This window comes from Rhinopithecus bieti, unplaced genomic scaffold, assembly GCF_001698545.2.
Source record: "Rhinopithecus bieti isolate Rb0 unplaced genomic scaffold, ASM169854v2 scaffold_51907, whole genome shotgun sequence".
NCBI classification, from domain to species: Eukaryota; Metazoa; Chordata; class Mammalia; order Primates; family Cercopithecidae; genus Rhinopithecus; species Rhinopithecus bieti.
Window position 1 is genome coordinate 814,971 of NW_016820817.1, and position 21,543 is coordinate 836,513.

Here is a 21,543-nt window from a genome sequence, read left to right on the forward strand (position 1 = left end):
TATTCGCCCTCCTCCAAAACTACATGAAGTGCTTTTACCTTGATAACAGCAAGTCATTTGGTTCCTGCCACTAGGGATACAAGCTATTCCTGCATTTAGTTTTTTTAATAAAAGTAGCCAATAACACTAAGTAGCATCAATATGAGCACTCAATGCAATCATTTAACTTATTAAAAGGAACAGAGGATGAACAAGTAGAAACATCTAATGTAGAACATAAGGACTATAGTTAGTAATATATTGTTTTCAGGATTTCTGCTAAATGAGTACATTATAGCTGCTCTTGCCACAGGGGAGAAAATGGGTATATTTGAGATAATGAAAATGTTGATTTGTTCAACTAAATAGTAATAATTTTACTATATATGTGTATCTTATAACATGTTGTATACCTTAAATATTAATACATACAATAAAATTTATTTTAAAATAAATAAATCTCTGCAAAACTGAAAGGCAAAAAAAAAAAAAGGAACAGGAATGCTAGGAGAGTGCAGAACACTAAAGAGAACACAAGTAGCCAGTATTCCATTCTAACGTGTCTTTCCTTCCCCATCAAAAGCTTAAGAAAGAGAAGCCTCGGGCAGAACAGATACATATTTCAATCTACAGTGACACAGAAGCTTTTAATATCATTCTGAACTCCATTTTAATTGTATTTGTCATGTAAGCATATCTAAATAAGACAAGAATGAGACTTTGATTTTTCTACTAATACGAAATACAAGTCTCAACCATTTCTTTAAAAATGTGTTTAGAATATCAATCCACACCCAAAAGACTACCTATAACACTCGAGAGTTTATACTTCTTTAACGATTTCCTTTACCTTGTAAGTAGTCATTCGATGCTGAGCAATTGCAGTCAGTTTTTCTAGAAGGCCTCGTAGTCGTTCCTGTGTTGCATGGGAGATCAAGTTCACAGCATCAGAGTTAAGTTCTGTAATGTCATGCTTTTTACCTACGGAAGCAGAGAAAATCCATTACGTATTTTAGTAGTGGCTGATAATTGAAATAATTAGCACAGCAGGTATTCTGTTCCCCCTGGAAGTCATACCCATTATGAATAAAGGTTTGGAGATTATGATTTTCCTAGTAAAGTCACAACTTCAAAGATCTTAGACATTACATTAATAAAACCTAGCCTGAAGCCTCAGAAAATATAGACATTGTTTCACTTAGCCTCTAGAATCATTCTCCTTGCAAGGTCATTTATAGGACAAAGTTAATAAGAACACAAATCAAGTCTACTGTTCAGGGAGGAAAATGGTAACTGCAGAAATTAGTACCATATTCTGTTAATTTTAGTAATTAAAAAAATAGAAAATTACATTTCGCCCTGTTTGACACTGTTAACAATTTATGACATTTATTTAAATGAATTCAGATTGTGAGTCTCTGTTAATGTCTTGTCTACAAGACATATCTATATTCCTTTTGTCTATTACCAATCATGTTTACTTTGCACTAACTGATGTTCTGATATATTCACTTAGTAGTCAATTTACAAGTTCAAATGGGTTCAAAACCTCATCGTTTCACCTACCTATCTGAATAACTTCTCTCTCACTAGATTTCCTTTCCATGAATAAACCAAACTTCTTCCTTCTGCTAACTAGCAAGAAAGTTTCAGGAAAACAATTTGGACCACATACTCAGAGTCAGAAGTTCATTTATAAATCAACCTTATCAGTATTTAAATAGTACTTCTCAGCCCAGTGAAACCACTTGTATCAACAAAGGCCTAAATCTAAAGATACAGGCAATTAGGTAATCTGTTTTAAATGGGCTTTTTAAAAAGCACTGCTGTGATTGTTTTCAACATATACACATGAATTTTTAAAATATTATAGTTTGATTTTTTATTTTAATTTATCTGAAATATACTCTTATATTCTCATCAAAGGGTGAACTACAGAAAAAAATGCTTGAATTAAAAGTCAACAACTCAAATACATTCTGTGATATTATATAATGAAAGCAAATAGGAAGATACAAAATTAATCAACTCCTCCTAAACCAGCCCTTCAAAATGTAAGTCATTACTTGTAACAAAGCTGAATTCCTCTCTAATCTCAGATTCAGGCAGGGAAAAATATTCTACAAAGTCAACTCTACTTTAATAAAACCCTCAGCATGGCCGGGCATGGTGGCACACGCCTATAACCCCAGCACTTTGGGAGGGCAAGGCAGGTGGATCACCTGAGGTCAGGAGTTCGAGACTAGCCTGATTAACATGGTGAAACCCCGTCTCTACTAAATACAAAAAAAATAGCTGGACATGGTGGTGCATGCCTGTAATCCGAGCTACACGGGAGGCTGAGACAGGAGAATCGCTTGTACCTGGGAGGCAGAAGTTGAAGTGAGCCAAGATCACACCATTGCACTCCAGCCTGGGCAACATGAGCAAAACCGCGTCTCGAAAAAAATAAAAATTAAAATAAAACCCTCAGCAAAAACAAATAGTGGGGCCTTCTATAAAAGAAAAGCACAATTTTATTTTTTATATTATTATTATTATTTTTTATTTTTTTATGTTTTGAGATGGAGTCTTCCTCTGTCATCCAGGCTGGAGTGCAGTGGTGCAATCTCCGCTCACTGCAACCTCTGCCTCCCAGGTTCAAGCAACTCTCCTTCCTCAGTCTCCCATGTAGCTGGGATTACTTACAGGTATGCGCCACCACACCTGGCTGATTTTTTTTTTTTTTTTTTTTTGTATTTTTAGTAGAGTTGGGGTTTCACCATGTTGGCCAGGCTAGTCTCAAACTCCTGATCTCAAGTGATCTGCCCATCTCAGCTTCCCAAAGTGCTGGGATTACAGGTGTAAGCCACCGCACCCGGTCTATTATTATTATTTTGAGACAGGGTCTCACTCTGTCAACCAGGCTGGAATGCAGTGGAACAATCACAGCCCACTGCAACTTCGACCTTCCAGGCTCAAGCAATCCTCCCACCTCAGCCTGCTGAGTAGCTAGAAGCACAGGCATGTGCCAACAGGCCTAGCTAATTTCTTTAGGTTTTTGAAGAGATTGAGTCTCACTATGTTGCCCAGGCTGGTCTCTAGCTTCTGGGCTCAAGCAATCCTCCTGCCTCAGCCTCCCAAAGTGCTGGGATTATAGGTACAAGGCACCTTAGTGTTTGAAGAGGAACCTCTGAAAATAATTTCATATGTACTCATAAAACAGAGGTAATTCATCCAACATAAAAATATACATATCTTTTAAATATTAGAAATAAACAAGTGCTGAGATTAAACAATTCCAGCGTTTAGGGAACAAGCAAATGTTGTAATGTCTTCATTAAATTGGTAATAAAATACAACTTAAAAATTACAAAGTAAAATACTGTAGAAAATTCCCATTTTAAAACAAACACCCTTTTAACAAAATCAACAAAACTGATTAAGATCTAGTTGGTGCTTGAACACCGGTTATGTGATTTTACTGAATGTCTATGCAATTTAATTTAGGTAATTGGAAAAAAAAAAAAAAAAAACACTGCCATTTTATCTGTTAACATTATTCAAGTAGAAAATCCTTTTCCAAAACAAAATCTTTGGGCAAATTTGTAATTTCTATTTTAAGAAATAGCCTTGGTTCTGAACCATTCTACAAGGATGGAATTTTATTATAAATGGAAAACGTCCCTAGAAATATGTAACTGCATTCACTCTATGACCTTACTTTAAAAAGAAAAAAAAAAAGGCTTAGATAATTCAGAAGTAAGAATTCTTGAAGTTTTCCATATTATTTGACAAGTTTGTACTTCATCACTAAGAACTGAAAATGATTTAAGCCCAGGAGTTCAAGATCAACCTGGGCAACATAGTGAGACCCTGTCTCTACAGAAAAATACAAAAATTAGCCAGATTTAGTAGTGCGCGCCTGTAGTCCCAGCTACTTCAAAAGGTTGAGGCAGGAGGATCACTTGAGCCTGGAAAGTTGGGGCTGCAGTGAGCTATGACAGCACCACTGCACTCCAGCCTGGGCAACAGAGCAAGACCACATCCCAAAAATAATTTTTTTTTTTTTAAAAAGAAGTAAAAATGCAAATAGTTATTCCCTTATTGTGTTAAATTAGAGGTCACCAAACTATGGCTAACAGGCTAAATCTGTTCACTCTTTGTAAGTGAAGTTTTATGGGGATACAGTTGCATGGACTAAATGTTTGCATCTCCCCAAAAATCATTCATGTTGAAGCTCTAATGCCAGTGAGATGGTATTTGGAGTTGGCACCTTTGGGAGACAATTAGGTCATAAAAGTACTGCCTTCACCCTAAGAAGAGACCAGAGAGCTAGCTAGTTATCCTTCTGCCACGTGAAAACATAGCAAGATGGCTGTCTGAATAGCAGAAAGAAGGCCTTCACCAAGAATCCAACCGTGCTAGCACCCTGATCTCAAATGGCCAACCTCCAGAACTATGAGAAATAAACATTTGCTGTTTAAGCCATCCAATTTATGGTATTTTGTTACAGCAGTCCAACATGACTAAGACGATAACTGTGTCCATTTGTTTACATATTGTCTATGGCTGCTTTTGTACTATGACAGCCTAATTGAGCAATTGTGACAGAAACCATATAACCTACAAAAGTGGCAAATATTATCTGCCCTTTGAAGGAAAAAGTTGCTTATCCCTGTCCTAAGTGATCAAAAATGCTTTTAATGCCAAAAAATTTTCTATTTTATAATCAAGGTTTAAACCAAACTGGAAATAAAATTTGGAAGGAGGCTGGGCACAGTGGCTCATGACTGTAATTCCAGCATTTTGGGAGGCCAGCATTTTGGATGACCTGACATCAGGAGTTCAAGACCAGCCTGGCAAAATGGTGAAACCCCATCTCTACTAAAAATACAAAAAATTAGCCAGGCATGGTAGTGGGCGCCTGTAATCCCAGCTACTCAGGAGGCTGAGGCAGGAGAATTGCTTGAACCCGGGAGGCAGAGGTTACAGTGAGCCAAGATTGCGCCACTGCACTGCAGCCTGGGCAACAAGAACGAAACTCAGTCTTAAAAAAAAAAAAAAAAAAGTTGGAAGGGAGGGTAACTGATAAAACTAAGTATCTATTTATATTTCACCAAAGCACTAGATAATTATATGGCAATAAGGAGTTAAGCTACCAATAGATTTCCCAAGCCATCACAGGAAGGTTTAGAGATGAGACTTGTTGCCAAATTAAGGAACTGGTTTCTATGTAATACAAAATACATATGCAAAGAAGAAAATGGAAGAAGTGAAGGAATGAAGGAAGACAGGGAGGGAGGGAAACAAGCAAAGAGAAAACAAACACATTTTACAATCAGCTCTTCTGGGCTTGAAAGCTCTAGTTTTTCATAATAATGTATTCACGATTTAAATTAGAAATGTAGGCCAGGCATGGTGGCTCAACCCTGTAATCCCAGCACTTTGGGAGACGGGTGGATCACCTGAAGTGAGGAGCTCAAGACCAGGCTGGCTAACATGGCAAAACCCTGTCTCTACTAAAAATTCCAAAATTAGCTGGGCATGGTGGTGGGCACCTGTAATCCCAGCTACTCAAGAGGCTGAGGCAGGAGAATCACTTGAACCTGGGAAGCAGAGGTTGCAGTAAGCCAAGATGGTGCCACTGCACTCCAGCCTGGGTGACAAGAATGAGACTCCATCTTGAGAAAAAAAAAAAGAAGAAAACCCTGGTCACTTATATAGCATACAGTAGCTAAAATATTTATTTACTGACTACCTGTGAAGTAGACCTAAAAATTGTAGTAATAATGAACTTTGTAGTTCTTAAATATACCATAGGTCTATAAAAATCAGAAACCTTCACATTTTGTATCAAGCCTTCATTATAAAATATAAAGGTCTTACTTAAGTATATTTGAAGTTCATTAGTACTGGCCCCCAAAATTTGACATAGGTGAAGACGCCTCCTGGGTTCAAGTGATTCTCGTGCCTCAGCCTCCTGAGTAGCTGAGACTACAGGAGCACCCCACCACACCTGGCTAATTTTCTGTATTTTTAGTAGAGACAAGGTTTCACCATGTTGGCCAGGCTACTCTCGAACTCCTGACCTCAGGTGATCCGCCCACCTTGGCCTCCGAAAATGCTAGGATTACAGGCATGAGACACTGTGTCTGGTCGTGTTTTCTTACATTTTCTTTCACACTGTAGCCATCTAACAACTACTCCTGACCCTAGAGAGGACCCTAAGACTCTAATCTAGTTCTTTTAAAGTAAGAATGGGTTTAAATTTCACGGTTAAGAAAAGGGAAAGGGAGTTACTTTCTTTGGATGTCCCTGTATTTCATAAACACAAACATGTAACATAAGTGTGCATTAGTACACATATATGCCAAAAGTCCAACTATGGAAGGAATAGGATGGGAAAAAAATAGTATACTATATTATATATTCATGCAAAAATACATTCAACTATTCCTCCATTAAGAAATATGAGTAAAATGTTAACCAAACCCAAAACCATGTTATATTAATAATTTTTTAAATAAACTACTTCTTTCTGTAAAGCCCATGAAATCTTGATTTCTAGAATCTTATTTAAGTCTCAGAGTTCCAGGACAACCAACCCAGATTGTCTCTTTTGATAATATTTTCCCTCAAACAGACATGTCTATCAGGTCAGTAATCATAACTCTATACTTACCGATGTCTAAAATTCTCTTCTGTAGAGCTCCAATAAAAAGAAATGGTTCATCTTTACATGACTGAATGAGTGTGCCAACCAATTCAGAGTTTGTTGCTAAGATGCAGGCATTTTCTTCATTAAGGTTGACCCCTGCCATAGAAGTCACATCATTGATGTCATCTTCATCTCTAATAGAAAAAAAAAGTTAGAGGTTTTAGGTTTTGTGTGTGTGTTTGAGGTGGGGGAGGAGGGAGAGAGAGGTTTCAGAGACCAAAAAAATTAGAGGTCTCTCCTTGTAACTAACGGCATTACTTTACTTAATTCATCCAATCAAGAGAAGTGAAGAATGGCTATCTTTCCCTGTAAGCATTTGAAAGTAATTATAGTGTCTCTAACCACCAATGTATATTTAATAACAGATGGATGAATCAGAAGTAACTTTGTCTTCTAGGTCCCAACTTTCCCTCTCTCATTCTGGCAAATGAGAAACACCAAGAGGCATTTGGAGTTACACCAAGTCGTCCATAAATCCTCTGCAATGAAAGACAAAGAAATGAAAACAGACATCTTTCTTTTCATCCAAGATGGTTAAAAGTCCATCAGCTGTCTCCAGTGTACTCTACCATTCATTCCACTTATGAAACGATGGAAACAACCCAAATGTCCATCATTATGGAACTTTGTTAAAAATATCAAAATCACAGTGAATGTGTACTGACGAGACAATCTCCGAGATTACTATTAAGTGGTTTAAAAAAAAAACGAAATATTATGTATGTATTATATATTACCATCTGTGTTGAATACTATATCTAGGGGGCTCCATCTTCTCCTGTACCATCAATAAAGTATACTGGACCCAAGGAAAAAAAAATACTATACTTAGAACAATACATAAGAAACTAAAAAAAAGTGGTAACTGGTTGGCTCTAGGCTGGGAACCTGGGTAATAGGGGGATAAAGAAGTGAGGGGAACCCTTACTTTTCCCATTGCATACCTTTATGTACCTTATAAATTTTGTGTAAAATGTTCACATTACCTAGTCAAATAAATGAGTTTTTAAAATATAAACAAAACGGCTGGGCGTTGTGGCTCACGCCTGTAATCCCACCACTCTGGGAGGCCGAGGAGGGCGGATCACAAGGTCAGGAGATTGAGACCATTCTGGCTCATGTGGTGAAACCCCGTCTCTACTAAAAATACAAAAAATTAGTTGGGCGTGGTGGCGGGCGCCTATAGTCCCAGCTAATCGGGAGGCTGAGGCAGGAGAATGGCATGAACTCGGGAGGCAGAGCTTGCAGTGAGCTGAGATCACACCACTGCACTCCAGCCTGGGCGACAGAGCAAGACGACTCTGTCTCAAAAAAAAGAAAGATGTGTGTGTGTATATATATATACACACAAAAAAATTTATTTTAAGATCTAGTTATTTCCTTAGATTACTAAATCTGTAATAAAATAAGTTTGCCTTCAATATTCTTTTTTCACCTCTCTCAAGCACAGCCTCTCTACCAGTGAGTCAGTAAATTCACACAATATGCTGCTTATTCCTTCTTCTATGCTTAAAGTTGTTTTTCTCATGAGAATTTCCCTCTCTTCTTATTAACTCAAATGTAGCGTAGCATACTGCGGTACTTCTCAAACAACAGTGTTTTTAGGAAACACCTAGAAAGTATATTTAAAATGCAGGTCTCAATGTCAAACACACATCCACACAGTACACAAGATTCTCATTTGGTAGGCCTATGATGGAGACCAGGGATTTGGAGTTTTCTATCAGGCACACTTAGATGATCATGATACAAATGGTCTAAGGACCAAACTAAGAAAAATACTGCGTTATAAAAATTAAGAATACTGATTCTAAAGAGGTCAAGGTTTCAGGCCCTGTTCTGACCATTAATAATAGGATGGCTGGGTGCAGTGGTTCACACCTGTAATCCCAGCACTTTGGGAGCCCGAGGTGGGCGGGTCTCCTGAGGTCAGGGGTTCAGCACCAACCTGGCCAATATGGTGAAACCCCGTTTCTACTAAATATACAAAAATGAGCTGGGCGTGGTTGCATGCCTCTAGTCCCAGCTACTTGGGAGGCTGAGGCAGGAGAATTGCTTGAACCCGGGAGGCAGAGGTTGCAGTGAACTGAGATCATGCCACTGCACTCCAGCCTGGGCTACAGAGTGAGACTTGATTTCAAAAAATAAATAAATAAATAAATAAAAATTACTAATAGGATGACCATGGACAAGTTTCTTCCCACCTCTATTCATCGAGCCCCTATCTGTAAAATGGGAGTGAAAATGACCCTCTCATGTAATTTTGTATGAAAACTGTATTAGAAACTAAAACTGCATCAGAAACTAAAAACTGGTATTATTTATTAATTAAAAAATAACAAATATGCCGGGCGCGGTGGCTCACACCTGCAATCCCAGCACTTTGGGAGGCCGAGGCGGGCGGATCACGAGGTCAGGAGATCGAGACCATCCTGGCTAACACGGTGAAACCCCGTCTCTACTAAAAATACCAAAAATTAGCCGGGCGTGGTGGTGCGTGCCTGTAGTCCCAGCTACTCGGAGGCTAAGGCGGGAGAATGGCGTGAAACCAGGAGGCGGAGCTTGCAGTGAGCCGAGATGGTGCCACTGCACTCCAGCCTGGGCAACAAAGCAAGACTCTGTCTCAAAAAAAAAAAAATAACAAATATGTATTACCATAAATAACATACTTTAATGCAAATTAACATACCAAAATTTAAAAATAGAACAATAGTGGTACTACCTTCTATTTTTACAAATCTTTTTAAAATCCACTGGTCCTCCTGCATTTTGAATGGGATCTGTTACTCAGGCATGGCTGTGCAACATCATTCATTGGTAATATGGAAAATACTGGTTCACTGAGTTATACAGTTCTTCCAAATTTAGATTCTAATACATAATCCAAAATTACATGTATCTCGACCAATCAGATCAGAAAATATAACTACTGGAAAGCTGTCAAACTCATGGTAATAGATGTAAGTTTTGTTCAACAACCTCATTTCTTTTTTTCTCTCTTTTTTATTAAGACACCCAGGATGGAGTCCAGTGGTGCAATCTCAGCTTTCTGCAGCCTTCACTCCCAGAGCTCAGGTGATTCTCCTGCCTCAGCCTCCCAAGTAGCTGGCATTACAGGCATGCGCCACTATGCCCAGCTAATTTTGGGGTTTTTTGTTTGTTTGTTTTGTTTGTTTTTGGCTGGAGTGCAATGGCTCCATCTCGGCTCACTGCAACCTCTGCCACCCGAGTTCTCCCTGCCTCAGCCTCCCAAGTAGCTGGGACCACAGGTGCACCACCACACACCTGGCTCATTTTTGTAATTTTAGTAGACCTGGAGTTTCGCCATGTTGGTCAGGCTGGTCTCGAACTCCTAACCTCAGGTGATCTTCCCACCTCAGCCTCCCAAAGTGCTGGGATTACAGGCGTGAGCACACACAAGGACAAACAGACTCGTAACACATGAAACAATGAATTATATATGATGAAAGTTAAAATAAGTTAATATACACTAGAGAATCTAATTCCTGTAGTAGGGAAAAAATGGACATTAAAATTGGTAGAGTAATATCATCTATGCAAATAGCACATAATCTGGTCCTATATTATTTTCCAAGAGTGTCTTTCTACAGTAATAAAAATCACACTGAAGCCCCAAGTTGTTAGAACACCTTCACTACCAGATATAATATATACATATTATCCATAAGTATTTTATTATGTATCTCTAAAATATAAGGACTTAAAATAAATTATCACATAAAAATATTGATATTAATTCCTTATTATCATCACATCTTCAGTTGAAATACAGTTATGCAAACATGCAGAGGGACTATCCTGTTTGCCACTTCTGATTCTGAAGTATGATGGAAACGACATGAATCTCTGGCACCCTCTGGTGTTTAAGCACAATACAGCTTCCCATATTCGCCCCAGCTATACTGACAGAATAGAAAACAGAATCTTCTTAGCAGAAAAAGTCACAAATGAATCCCCCCAAAAAGTATAAGTTAACAAAACAGTTTTGAAAAACTATGAAAATATCATTCTATATTATTAAATATCACACAGTTTGGTCAAGATAAGAGCTAATACTATTCACTACTATTTCTTCTTATTTAACAAAAGAGCCAATATCTAGGGTCTATTATCACTTTCATTTAAAAAGTAACTGAAGTAGGGACGGGCACAGTGGCTCACGCCTGTAATCCCAGCACTTTGGGAGGCTGAGGCAGGTGGATCACGAGGTCAGGAGATCGAGACCATCCTGGTTAACACTGTGAAACTCCGTCTCTACTAAAAAATATATAAAAAACTAGCCGGGCGTGGTGACGGGTGCCTGTAGTCCCAGATATTTAGGAGGCTGAGGCAGGAGAATGGCCCGAACCCAGGACGCGGAGCTTGCAGTGAGCCGAGATCATGCCACTGCACTCCAGCCTGGGAGAAAGAGTGAGACTCCGTCTCAAAAACGATAAATAAATAACTGAAGTGATAGTAAGTATCCATGGAAGCAAAATTAAATTTAAAAAAACACTATAAAAAGATATATATAAAGCCATGTGTGATTGTGAATTACTAGAAAGTACTGTACAAAAATGAAAAGTGCATCTTTGTACAAAAATATCTAAGAAATAGCTGAGATTATAAATACTCCTTTTTCAAAATTCACCATTTCAACAAATATTTGAGTGATTATTATGAAACAGGCATTGTTCCAAACACTCGGTATACATACTGTGGTAAACAATCATTATTGTAAGCTTTCATAGACAATTAAGAAGTGGGAAATACACGGAGGCAAAGGGTAAACAAATGAATGAACAAAATAATTTTAGATAAGTACCTCAAGACAGCAGGTATGACTGGAAGCTACTTTATAGTGGTTGGCCAAGCAAAATTTACCTCTCTAAGGAGGCAGATTTGAAATATGAAAGACCATGTCATATGAAGACCGAGGGACAGCTTTCAGTGCATACCACATAGAAAACTGTACAGTGGGTTTTATCAAAATCTCATGTACCCCATTAATATACACCTATGTACCCCCACAAATTAAACATTAAAAACATTAAAGAAAATAAGAAATAAATAAAACTGTACAGTGGGATGATGACTAGTGTGTCTGAAGAACAGAAAGGAGGTAAACAAGGAGCACGGATCCCCAACACCACAGACTGTGATCCTTGCAATTCAGTTTTTCTGAATATGAAAGATAACTTGCTTATGCAATGGCTTTTCAGTTTTTCTGTTACCTACAACCTTACCAAATTCTAACAAATACTAAATTAAAAAAAAATTTCAGATGGTAATCTTCTGTATCATAAAAAGAAAAATGTTTAAGCCAATTAACCACCCAAATTAACCTAATCACACAATTCGATACAAACTTCATGGAACTGCCATGCTGACTCTAAAATTCATGCTGATTCTAAAATTCATGCACAAGAGAAAAATAACGAGCAAAATTAAAATACCTTCGATAAAAGGAATATACAAAAAGGACTTATTTTAACTATGGGCTAGAAAAATAAATAAAGATGTTATAACAATCGAAAACACCAAAATAGTAACATCAAAATAAAACAAATATTTGGGAGGCCAAGGCAGGTGGATCACCTGAGGTCGGGAGTTTGAGACCGGCCTGGCCAATATGGCAAAACCCCGTCTCTACTAAAAATACAAAAATAAGCCGGGCGTGGTGGCGCGCACCTGTAGTTCCAGCTACTCGAGAAGCTGAGGCACGAGAATTGCTTGAATCCGGCAGGTGTAGGTTGTGGTGAGCCAAGATCGTGCCACAGCCTGGGCAACAGAGTGAAACTGTATCTCAAAAAATAAAACGGAATTGAAACTGTATCTCAAAAAATTTCTCAAAAAGTAAAATAAAATAACACAAAACGTATCACTAAAATGAAATTTTCCCTTTTATAAATGAGAATTTACTATAAGATAAAGGTGGCATTACAAATAAGAAAGGTAAAGATGATGAACTCTTTACTACTGCTGAGACAATTCATTTGAGGAAAATTTAATCTCTGTCTCACACATTTACAAAACAAAATCAAGAATTATTGAAGATGTAAAGGTACATATCTATATTTGAGGTAAGTGCATACAGATATCTTAGAAGAAGATACAGAAGCACATCATTCTGGGCTCATAATACGAAAGGATACATTAGAATTCAAAAGCCACAAAGAGACTGCTAAACTTTATACTGTAATTTAAAATTTCCATATATGAAACACTAAACACAAATTTCCAAGTTAAACAAAAAACTAGGAGAAAATACTTACAATATATACATCAAAGAACTACTACATAGAATTAATATGTACAGCATATGTACATAAGTCTGGAAAGCAATAAGTAGTCAACAGATAAATAAGCGAAAGTAACAAGTCAGAAATTTCCCAAAGAAAATACTAATAGTGACATTTTGCTTCAGGCAGTAAGTGGACTAGATTTACTGAGGAGCAATTACACAGCATAAGACATTTTCATTCCATTGTTTGGTTCACAAGACCTGTCAAAAAAAGGTGTCAGTATAAATAAGCAATGAGGCTGGGCACAGTGTCTCACGCCTGTAATCCCAGCACTTTGGGAGGCTGAGGCGGGTGGATCATGAGGTCAGGAAATCGAGACCATCCTGAATAACACGATGAAACAACCCCATCTCTAACTAAAAAAATACCAAACATTACAACATACAGTAACCATACATAACATACATACATACATACATAAATAACATTAAAATAAATGGGCAGTAGTCCCAGCTACTCGGGAGGCTGAGGAGGAGAATGGTGTGAACCCGGGAGGCAGAGCTTGCGGTGACCTGAGATTGTGCCACTGCACTGCAGCCTGGGCGACAGAGCAAGACTCCGTCTCAGAAAAAAAAAGAAAGAAAGAAAGCAATGAGCATAGCCTAAAGGAAGAATTGCCTCAAGGGCAAATGACTGTGGCTAGCACTAGTTCTTCATTACAGCGGGAAAACTGTATCTGAGGCTCCTGGGTAAGTCAAGTTCCCTGGAACAAGACCAAAGTGGTTCCAAGTCAATAGTAATCCCTTGGGTCTACTAGAAACAGTCACAAATCCTCTCTGGAAGAAAGCAAACTCAGTTTAGACCCTCAGGTTTAATCTGATTTACCTGTACAACAAAGTTTTAGATTTATTGACTACGTTTTTTACTTCTAAAAGTCTTATTTGGTTCTTTTCAAGTATTTGCGGTTATTTTTTAAAATAAATTGCTTCTTGCGCCTTTTTGAGATTCCGTATTTTATTTTTAAATACTTTATACTAGGCCGGCAGCGGTGGCTCACGCCTGTAATCCCAGCACTTTTGGAGGCCGCGACGGGCGGATCATGAGGTCAGGAGATCGAGACCATCCTGGCTAACACGGTGAAAACCCGTCTCTACTATACAAAAAACTAGCCGGGCGTAGTGGCGGGCGCCTGTAGTCCTGTCTACTCGGGAGGCTGAGGCAGGAGAATGGCGAGAACCCGGGAGGCGGAGCTTGCAGTGAGCCGAGATCGTGCCGCCGCACTCCAGCCTGGGCGACTGAACAAGACTCCGCCTCAAAAAAACAAAACGAAACAAAACAAAACTTTATACTAGTTTTTAACACTTACTATTTCATCATCCTATGTTTGAAGTCACTGGAATTCCAAATGTATTAATGTTTCCCTGTAGCTTGACTCAAGGATACTTCCTTGCATGTTTATCTTTAAATGTGAACATATATTTTATATGAACACCCAAAAACAATGGAATAACATCTTCAAAGCAAAAAGACAAAACAGTCAACCTATAATTCTAATCTCAATCTTGACACTGTCTATATAAATAATCTAAAATCATCTAGAAATTATTAGAAATAGTAACAAAGCTATTGGTATATGATTTTTTTAAGTCCTGAATTTCTCTATGCTAATAAAAGAAAAGGCAGTTACCAAAAATATAATACCAACAAAAAAGATAAGGTATCTAGGAATAAACCTAACAGATAAATGCAACAAATCGTGCAGAATCTCTATAAATAAAATTATACTACTTTATTGAAAGATATTTAAAAGGGTATATATAATGAAGATATAAATCATGTTCATAGAAGGATCCAAATTATAATAAATCAGCTGGAAGACAGTGGGCCTATGGACTCAGGCCATGCCAATTCAAATTCTAACAGATTACTGGTGGAATTTAAAAAGTTGATTGTTAAATGTATAGGGAATAGCAAAAGCTCAAGTAGAGCCAAGGAAATCAAGAGAGGGGGAAGTGAGTATGAAAGTGGAGGAAGAAAAGGAAATAAAAGAGAAGGAGAAGTAGGTAGAAAATATGCATTACCAAATATAAAACTTCTTTTGAAATTATAGTAAGCTAACTGTATGCTATAGGAAATTTTAGAATTAGCCAATAAAATGAAATAGAGATAAAAAATAACTATTGATTAGAGGCCTTTACAAAAAAGAAAGATAAAAAAAAAAGAGAAGACCCATATGTATATGACATAGGAGACATTACAGATCACTAAGGAAGGACAAATTGTTCAATAATGCTGCTGGAACGAGTGGTTTCCTACATGGGGAAAAGTGAATTAGGATCCCTAAACCTCCAAACCATAGGAAAAAACAAAAACCAAAGTTTAACTCTTGAAGACAAAAAGATATTCAAATAGGCTGAGCATGATGGCTCACACCTGTAATCCCAGCACTCTGGGAGGATGAGGCAGGAGGATCACTTGAGGCCACCACTTCGAGACCAGCCTGGACAACAAAGCAAGATCCCCATCTCTACAAAAAAATTTAAAAACTAGCCGATTGTTGTGGCGTGTACCTGTTGTCTTAGCTACTCTGGAGGCTTGTTTGAGCCCAGGAATTTGAGGTTGCAGTGAGGCATGATAGTGCCGCTCAATGTACTCCAGCCTAGGTGACAGAGATCATTTCTCCAAAAAAAAAAGAAAAAATTAATATGAAACTTCAAACCTTTTAGAAGACAATATAGGAGACTATCTTTGTGATCTCCAGAAGGATCTCTTAAATAAGGCATAAGTATTAATCATAAAAGAAACTGCCAAATTCAACAACTTTAAAATTAAGAATTTCTGCTCATCAAAATATACTGTAAAAGAAAGTAAATTGCAAAACACTAACTCTAGTAGATATTTGTAATATAAAAAAGTATAAAGAATTACAAAAGGTCTTCTGCTTCTGTTACAGACCATTACTCCTATCAGACAATTGTTTTGAGGACAAGAAACTAATAAAGCCAGAACAATTTTAAGTTTATTTGAAGGCATCAGAGAGCTGCCAAGGGAGCCAGGTCTTGAGGGACGACAGCCCTGAGAGAAGACAACCTCACTGAAGTAACCCCAATTTTCTCCATGTTGTTTTTCCTCTGGACACATGCTGATTCTTGATGTGGAACAAGACACTAAGAAGCCACAGAGACAGCAGCTGCTAAGAGGCAGAAAAGCCAACAGAGCATTAGGCAATCTCATGAGGAGAGAGAGACAGGAAGTTGAGGTCCAAGGCTTCCAGAACTTGAGGGATGAATGGACCATGATCCTACAAATAAGTGAGGCATTTGCCAATTTTTTTCATACAGATCTGCAACTTAATTAGATATTACCAAGTGCAGCAAAGAAACAGAATTAAAAAGGCAGATAACAGAAACAGAGTCACAGGTAGCCCAAACATTGGAAATATTAAGCATTTGACTTTAAAATAACCACAAGTGGCAGGGTGTGGCGGCTCATGTCTATAATCCCAGCGCTTTGGAAGGCTGAGTCAGGAGGATCACTCAAGACCTGGAGTTCAAGACCGGCCTGGGAGACATAGCAAGACCCCCACCTCTACGAAAACTAAAAAAAAAAAAAGTTAGCTAGGCATGGTGGCATGTGCCTGTAGTCCCAGCTACTTAGGAGGCTGAGGCAGGAGCATCACTGGAGCCTAGGAGTTCAAGGCTGCAGTGAGCTATGATTGTGCCACTGTACTTCAGCCTGGGCAACAGAGCAAGACTGTCTCAAAAAAAAAAAAAAAAAAGCGAAAACAGAAAACCACAACAACCAAAGAAAACCACACATGCACACAATAAAATAACTTCAGTTAATTGTTCAAGAACATAGAGGCAAAAATAGATAATTATACCACAGGACAATAATCCATTAAAAAAGAAATAATGGTCGTGGATTCTAGTAATACCACAATAGCTTGATCAATAACAATTACAAAATAACAGTTTTTAAAAGACAATCATTTGGAGACTTAATGAAAGCAGGCAGAAAACAGAGGTCAGTCAACCCTTGGATGATGGGTACAATAATGGGTAAAATTTGTGAGTTTATTATGTCTTTTGGTCTAAAAGCACTCCCTAGTCTATGCGCCACATGACTAGTGGCTTGAGATGCCCCGATAACAGAGCTTCAAATACATAATATAAAAATCGACAGAACTAAAGGAAAAACAAGCAAAGAAAAAAAAAATCAGAATTGGAGATTTTAATACCCACTCTAAGTAAGTGATGGAAACAGTCTGAAAACTAAAACCAAAAAATAAAAGCCCAGGATATAGAAGATGTGAACACTGTCACCCACCTTCACCAAACTGATGTAGACAACAAAAAACTACTTCCCCAAACTGAATAATATATATTTTCTCCCAAGTGCTCATGAGATATTAATCAAAATTAGACACACTGAGGAGTCTCAATAAATTTAATAAAATTGAAATTATATGTTCTCTGATCATAAAACTACATTAGAAAACAAACAAAATATTCCAGAAAAGCACCAAATATTTGTTACCAGTAAATTAAAACAAAGAACAAACTATCTTGACATGAATAGAAAGGCCAAAAAAAAAAAAAAATCCTATTATCAGTTGGTCTAAATCAGTATTTAGGGAAGAAATATTAAGATTTTTTTTTGTTGTTTTTTTTTATCTTGTAGCCTCAGCACCAAATGAGAAATGTATAATTTTAAGAGGCTTACATTAATAATTAAAAATGCATTACATTAGAAAACAAAGACAGGCAATGGTGACTCCATGCTATAATCCCAGCACGTTGGGGAGGCCAAGCGGCGAGACTGCTTGGCCAAGAGTTCAAGACCACAAGGCAACATAGAAACTCAATCGGTCACAAAATAAATAAAATTAAAACAAATTAGTCCGGGCACGTTGATGCAGCACCTTCAGTCAGCTCGCTCATGTGCTGAGCCGGGAACGATGCTTGAGCCCAGGAGTTGAGGTGACGGGTAGCCATGATTGTGCTACTGCACTCTAATCTTCGGCAACAGAGTGAGACTCTGTCTCAACAACAAAAAAATTAACAAAAGCTGATAAAAGAGCCTACTAATGAAAAGAGGGGAGACTACATATTTTTAGACATAAACGGATAAAGAAATAAAATTAACAATTTCATGCCTGAAAAAGTCAACTACAAAAATAAAATCCCTTAAAAATGCGATACACTGCATACTACCATTAAAGCCTTACCACATTCCCAAAGAAAAGTATTAGGTAACAATTTCTTGCTGATAAATCTGAAAAATCAATGATGAAATTGTACAAAAATTTAAAAAAATACAACTTCATGAAACGGGCATTAAGATGATAATAAGAAAATCGTCAAATACCTCTCTATCTATCAATGAAAGACTTGTCAAAAATACATTCTCCCAAAAAAACAAACAGACCTATCTAGTCATGTAAATTCATTCAATACATTTAAGGAAAGAAATCATGTCGAATTCTATCACAAAAGCTTCAAAACAAAAGGAGGGGGAGGACTTTATTACTGCATTTTTTTTTAATGCCAATATAATCACAGATACCAATATCCTAGGCAAGGCCCACACTTTAAGAACAAAAAACCTATAGGACCAAAATCCCTCATAAATACCAACACAAAACCCTTACAAAATCATTAATCAATGCAGCAATTAAATAAAAAGGCCGAATACCCTCAGAATGCAAGAATCATTTCAAAAATTTAAAAAACAGTGTAATTCTCAATCCATAGGAATAATAAGAAAAAATTCAATGACCACCTTAAATAGAGCAGAAAAAAGCTCACGACAAAAACACTCAGTTTAAAATATCAGGCAATTAGGAAACTACACTTTTCAGTGGATCATTTCTTATAGTTCTTTACTAAGAATTTCTCTGAACATGTAAGCACTGTGTCTTAAAAAAAAAAAATAAAAAAAAATAGGCTGGTCACGGGGTCAGGTCCTATAATCCCAAGCACTTTGGTGAGGCCAGGGCAGGCAGATCACCTGAGTGTCAGGAGTTCGAGACCAGGCGCTGACCAACACGATGAAACCCCGTGTCTCTCTTAAAATATACCAAAATTAGCTGCACATGGTGGCACATGCCTGTAATCCTAGCTACTCGGAGGCTGAGCAGAAAGGAGAATCGCTTGAACCCAGCGAGTGGAGGTTGCGGTGAGCCCAAGTCGCGGCCATGCCACTCCGGGCTGGGGCAACAAGAGGGAAAACCTCGTCGTTTAAAAAAAAATAAAAATAAAAATAAAGGCAATAGGCTGGGGCATGGTGGTCATGCCTGTAATCCCAGCACTTTGTGAGGCTGAGGTGGGAGGATCTCATGAGGCAAGTTCAAGATCAGCCTGGGAAACAATACGTGAAATCCCTGTCTCTACAAAAACATGGAAATAAAAAAAAAAAAATTACTTGGGCATTGGTAATGTACACTGTAGTCCGTAGTACTTGAGAGCCTGAGTGCCAGGTTGGGTCGGCTTAAGCTCAGATGTCTGAGGCTGCAGTGAGCTAGGATTGCACCTCTGCACCCCAGCCGCAACAGAGTTAAGACCTGTTTCTTAAAAATTTAAAACCAAAAAACAGGCCAGGCACAGTGGCTCACGCCTTAATCCCAACACTTCGGGGAGCGAGAAGGGTGGATCACGAGGTCAGGAGTCGCAGACCATCCGCTAACATGGTGAAAACCCGGTCTCTACTAAAAATACAAAAACAAAATTAGCTGAGTGTGGTGGCGGGTGCCTGTAGTTCCAGCTGCTGGGGAGGCTGAGGTGGCAGGGTAATGGCGTGAACCCCGCAAGGCGCGAGCTTGCAGTCAGCCAAGATCCTGCCACTGAACTCCAGCCGGCAGCCTGGGCAACAGAGCCAAGCTCACTCCAAATAAAATAAACAAACAAACAACACAGTCAAAATATTTGGACAGATATTTCACAAAAGAAGTTGCATAGATGGGCATGAGGACATGCAACATCATTATCACTAAGGAAATGTAAATTAAAGTCCACAATGAGCTCCAACTATCATACCAAACCAGAATGGCTAAAATTGGGGGGGGCAGGGAGACAAAGTAAAAACTGCAGTCATCCAATGTTGCAAGGATGTGAAGCAACTAGAACATAAATTCTCACATACTTTGTTGGTGGGAATGGAAAAAAAAATGGTATAACCCATTTAGGAAAATGGTGTGGTGGTCTCATAGAGTTAAACATATGCTTATATACCTACCATATGACTTAGCAATTCTGTTCCTATGTATTTATAGAAAAGAAAATCTATATCCCATACAAAGACATAGGACCACATAGTGTTCCAAAAGCTTTATTATCATTACCAAAAACGTAAAAAACCCAAATATCCATCTACTAGATTAAAGTGAAAATCAGTGCAAACAAGAGCAATATAACCTCTATAATATTATCCCAGCAATAAAAAACGCACTTTGATACATACAACAGTTGTATATCTACCATTATCTATGCAAAAGAGCAGACACAGAATAGAACTTATGATGTGTGAAATGATGATATGAATGGGTCACCCATGTCATAATACCAACTAAAACAGAGTAGAGAAGCCGGGGGGGGTGGGGGGGGGAAGCAAGCAGGGCAACAAAACATTGCTCTAGAAATGTAATTCTCTGTGAGTCCAGCTGCTGAAACTGCCTGTTGTAACCTGAGACCAATTTAATCTGCAACTGCTGAGACAACTTGTTGCAACCCTAGAACTATTTTTCCTGCCACCTTCACATGTCAATCAGAGCTGACCAGCTTCCCAGAACCTTAACAGTGACAATGAATTTTCTCGAACAGCAATTCATCTCATGTCTCTTTTTTAACCTCCAGCCTTCTCTTTGTTCTTCGGACATACCAGAGACTATCTGGTCTGTGTGTATGCTTTGAACTGCAATTCTTTCTTACCAAATAAAATGTTAAATTTAGAGATTCACTTCTACATTTTTTTTAAAAAAATGAGACAAGAGTCTCGCTCTGGAGTGCAGTGGCACAATCTCAGCTCACTGCAATCTCCCAGGGTTCAACTGATTCTCCTGTCTCAGCATCCCAAGTATCTGAGACTACAGACGTGCACCACCATACCCTGCTAATTTTTGTATTGTTAGTAGAGACAGAGTTTCACCATGTTAGCCAGGCTGGTCTCGAACTCCTGACATCAAGTGATCCACCTGCCTCGGCCTCCCAAAGTGCTGGGATTACAGGCATGAGCCATTGTGCCCGGCCTACCTCTACATTTTTAATTTGACTTTGACAGATGCCACTTACGCAAAACTCTAGAAGGACAAATCCAAATCCAATCTACAGTGATAGAAAGCAGATCAACAGTTGTCCAGAATCTGAGGTGTAATGTGGGGACTGGGTGATAAGGAGTGCAAAGGAACCTTTCTGGGGTATTGAAAATATTCCATGTATCCTGACAGTGATAGTTGGTACATGGGTTTAGCTTTATGTCGCATCATTAAACTGGAATATGATGATGATTGCCTAGATTACTGTCTTCCAGAATACTCAAACTCCAAACTATAAAGGAAAAAAAACAACAAATCCCATGCAAACTTTTTCGTTTTCTCAATCTCATCTCCCCTCCCCACCCCCA

At 38.2% G+C, this 21,543-nt stretch overlaps 1 protein-coding gene across 1 annotated transcript in view; it reads right to left on the reverse strand.

The window, feature by feature from the left end:
- Window positions 1-21,543, reverse strand: part of TAF4B (TATA-box binding protein associated factor 4b) — a 156,503-nt gene that overhangs the window by 69,439 nt on the left and 65,521 nt on the right. Inside the window, exons 10-11 of the mRNA XM_017859976.1 lie at window positions 6,644-6,813; window positions 830-960 (exon numbers count right to left, since the gene is read on the reverse strand). Of these exons, the coding sequence (XP_017715465.1) occupies window positions 830-960; window positions 6,644-6,813 (301 nt within the window). The remainder of the gene's footprint in view (window positions 1-829; window positions 961-6,643; window positions 6,814-21,543) is intronic.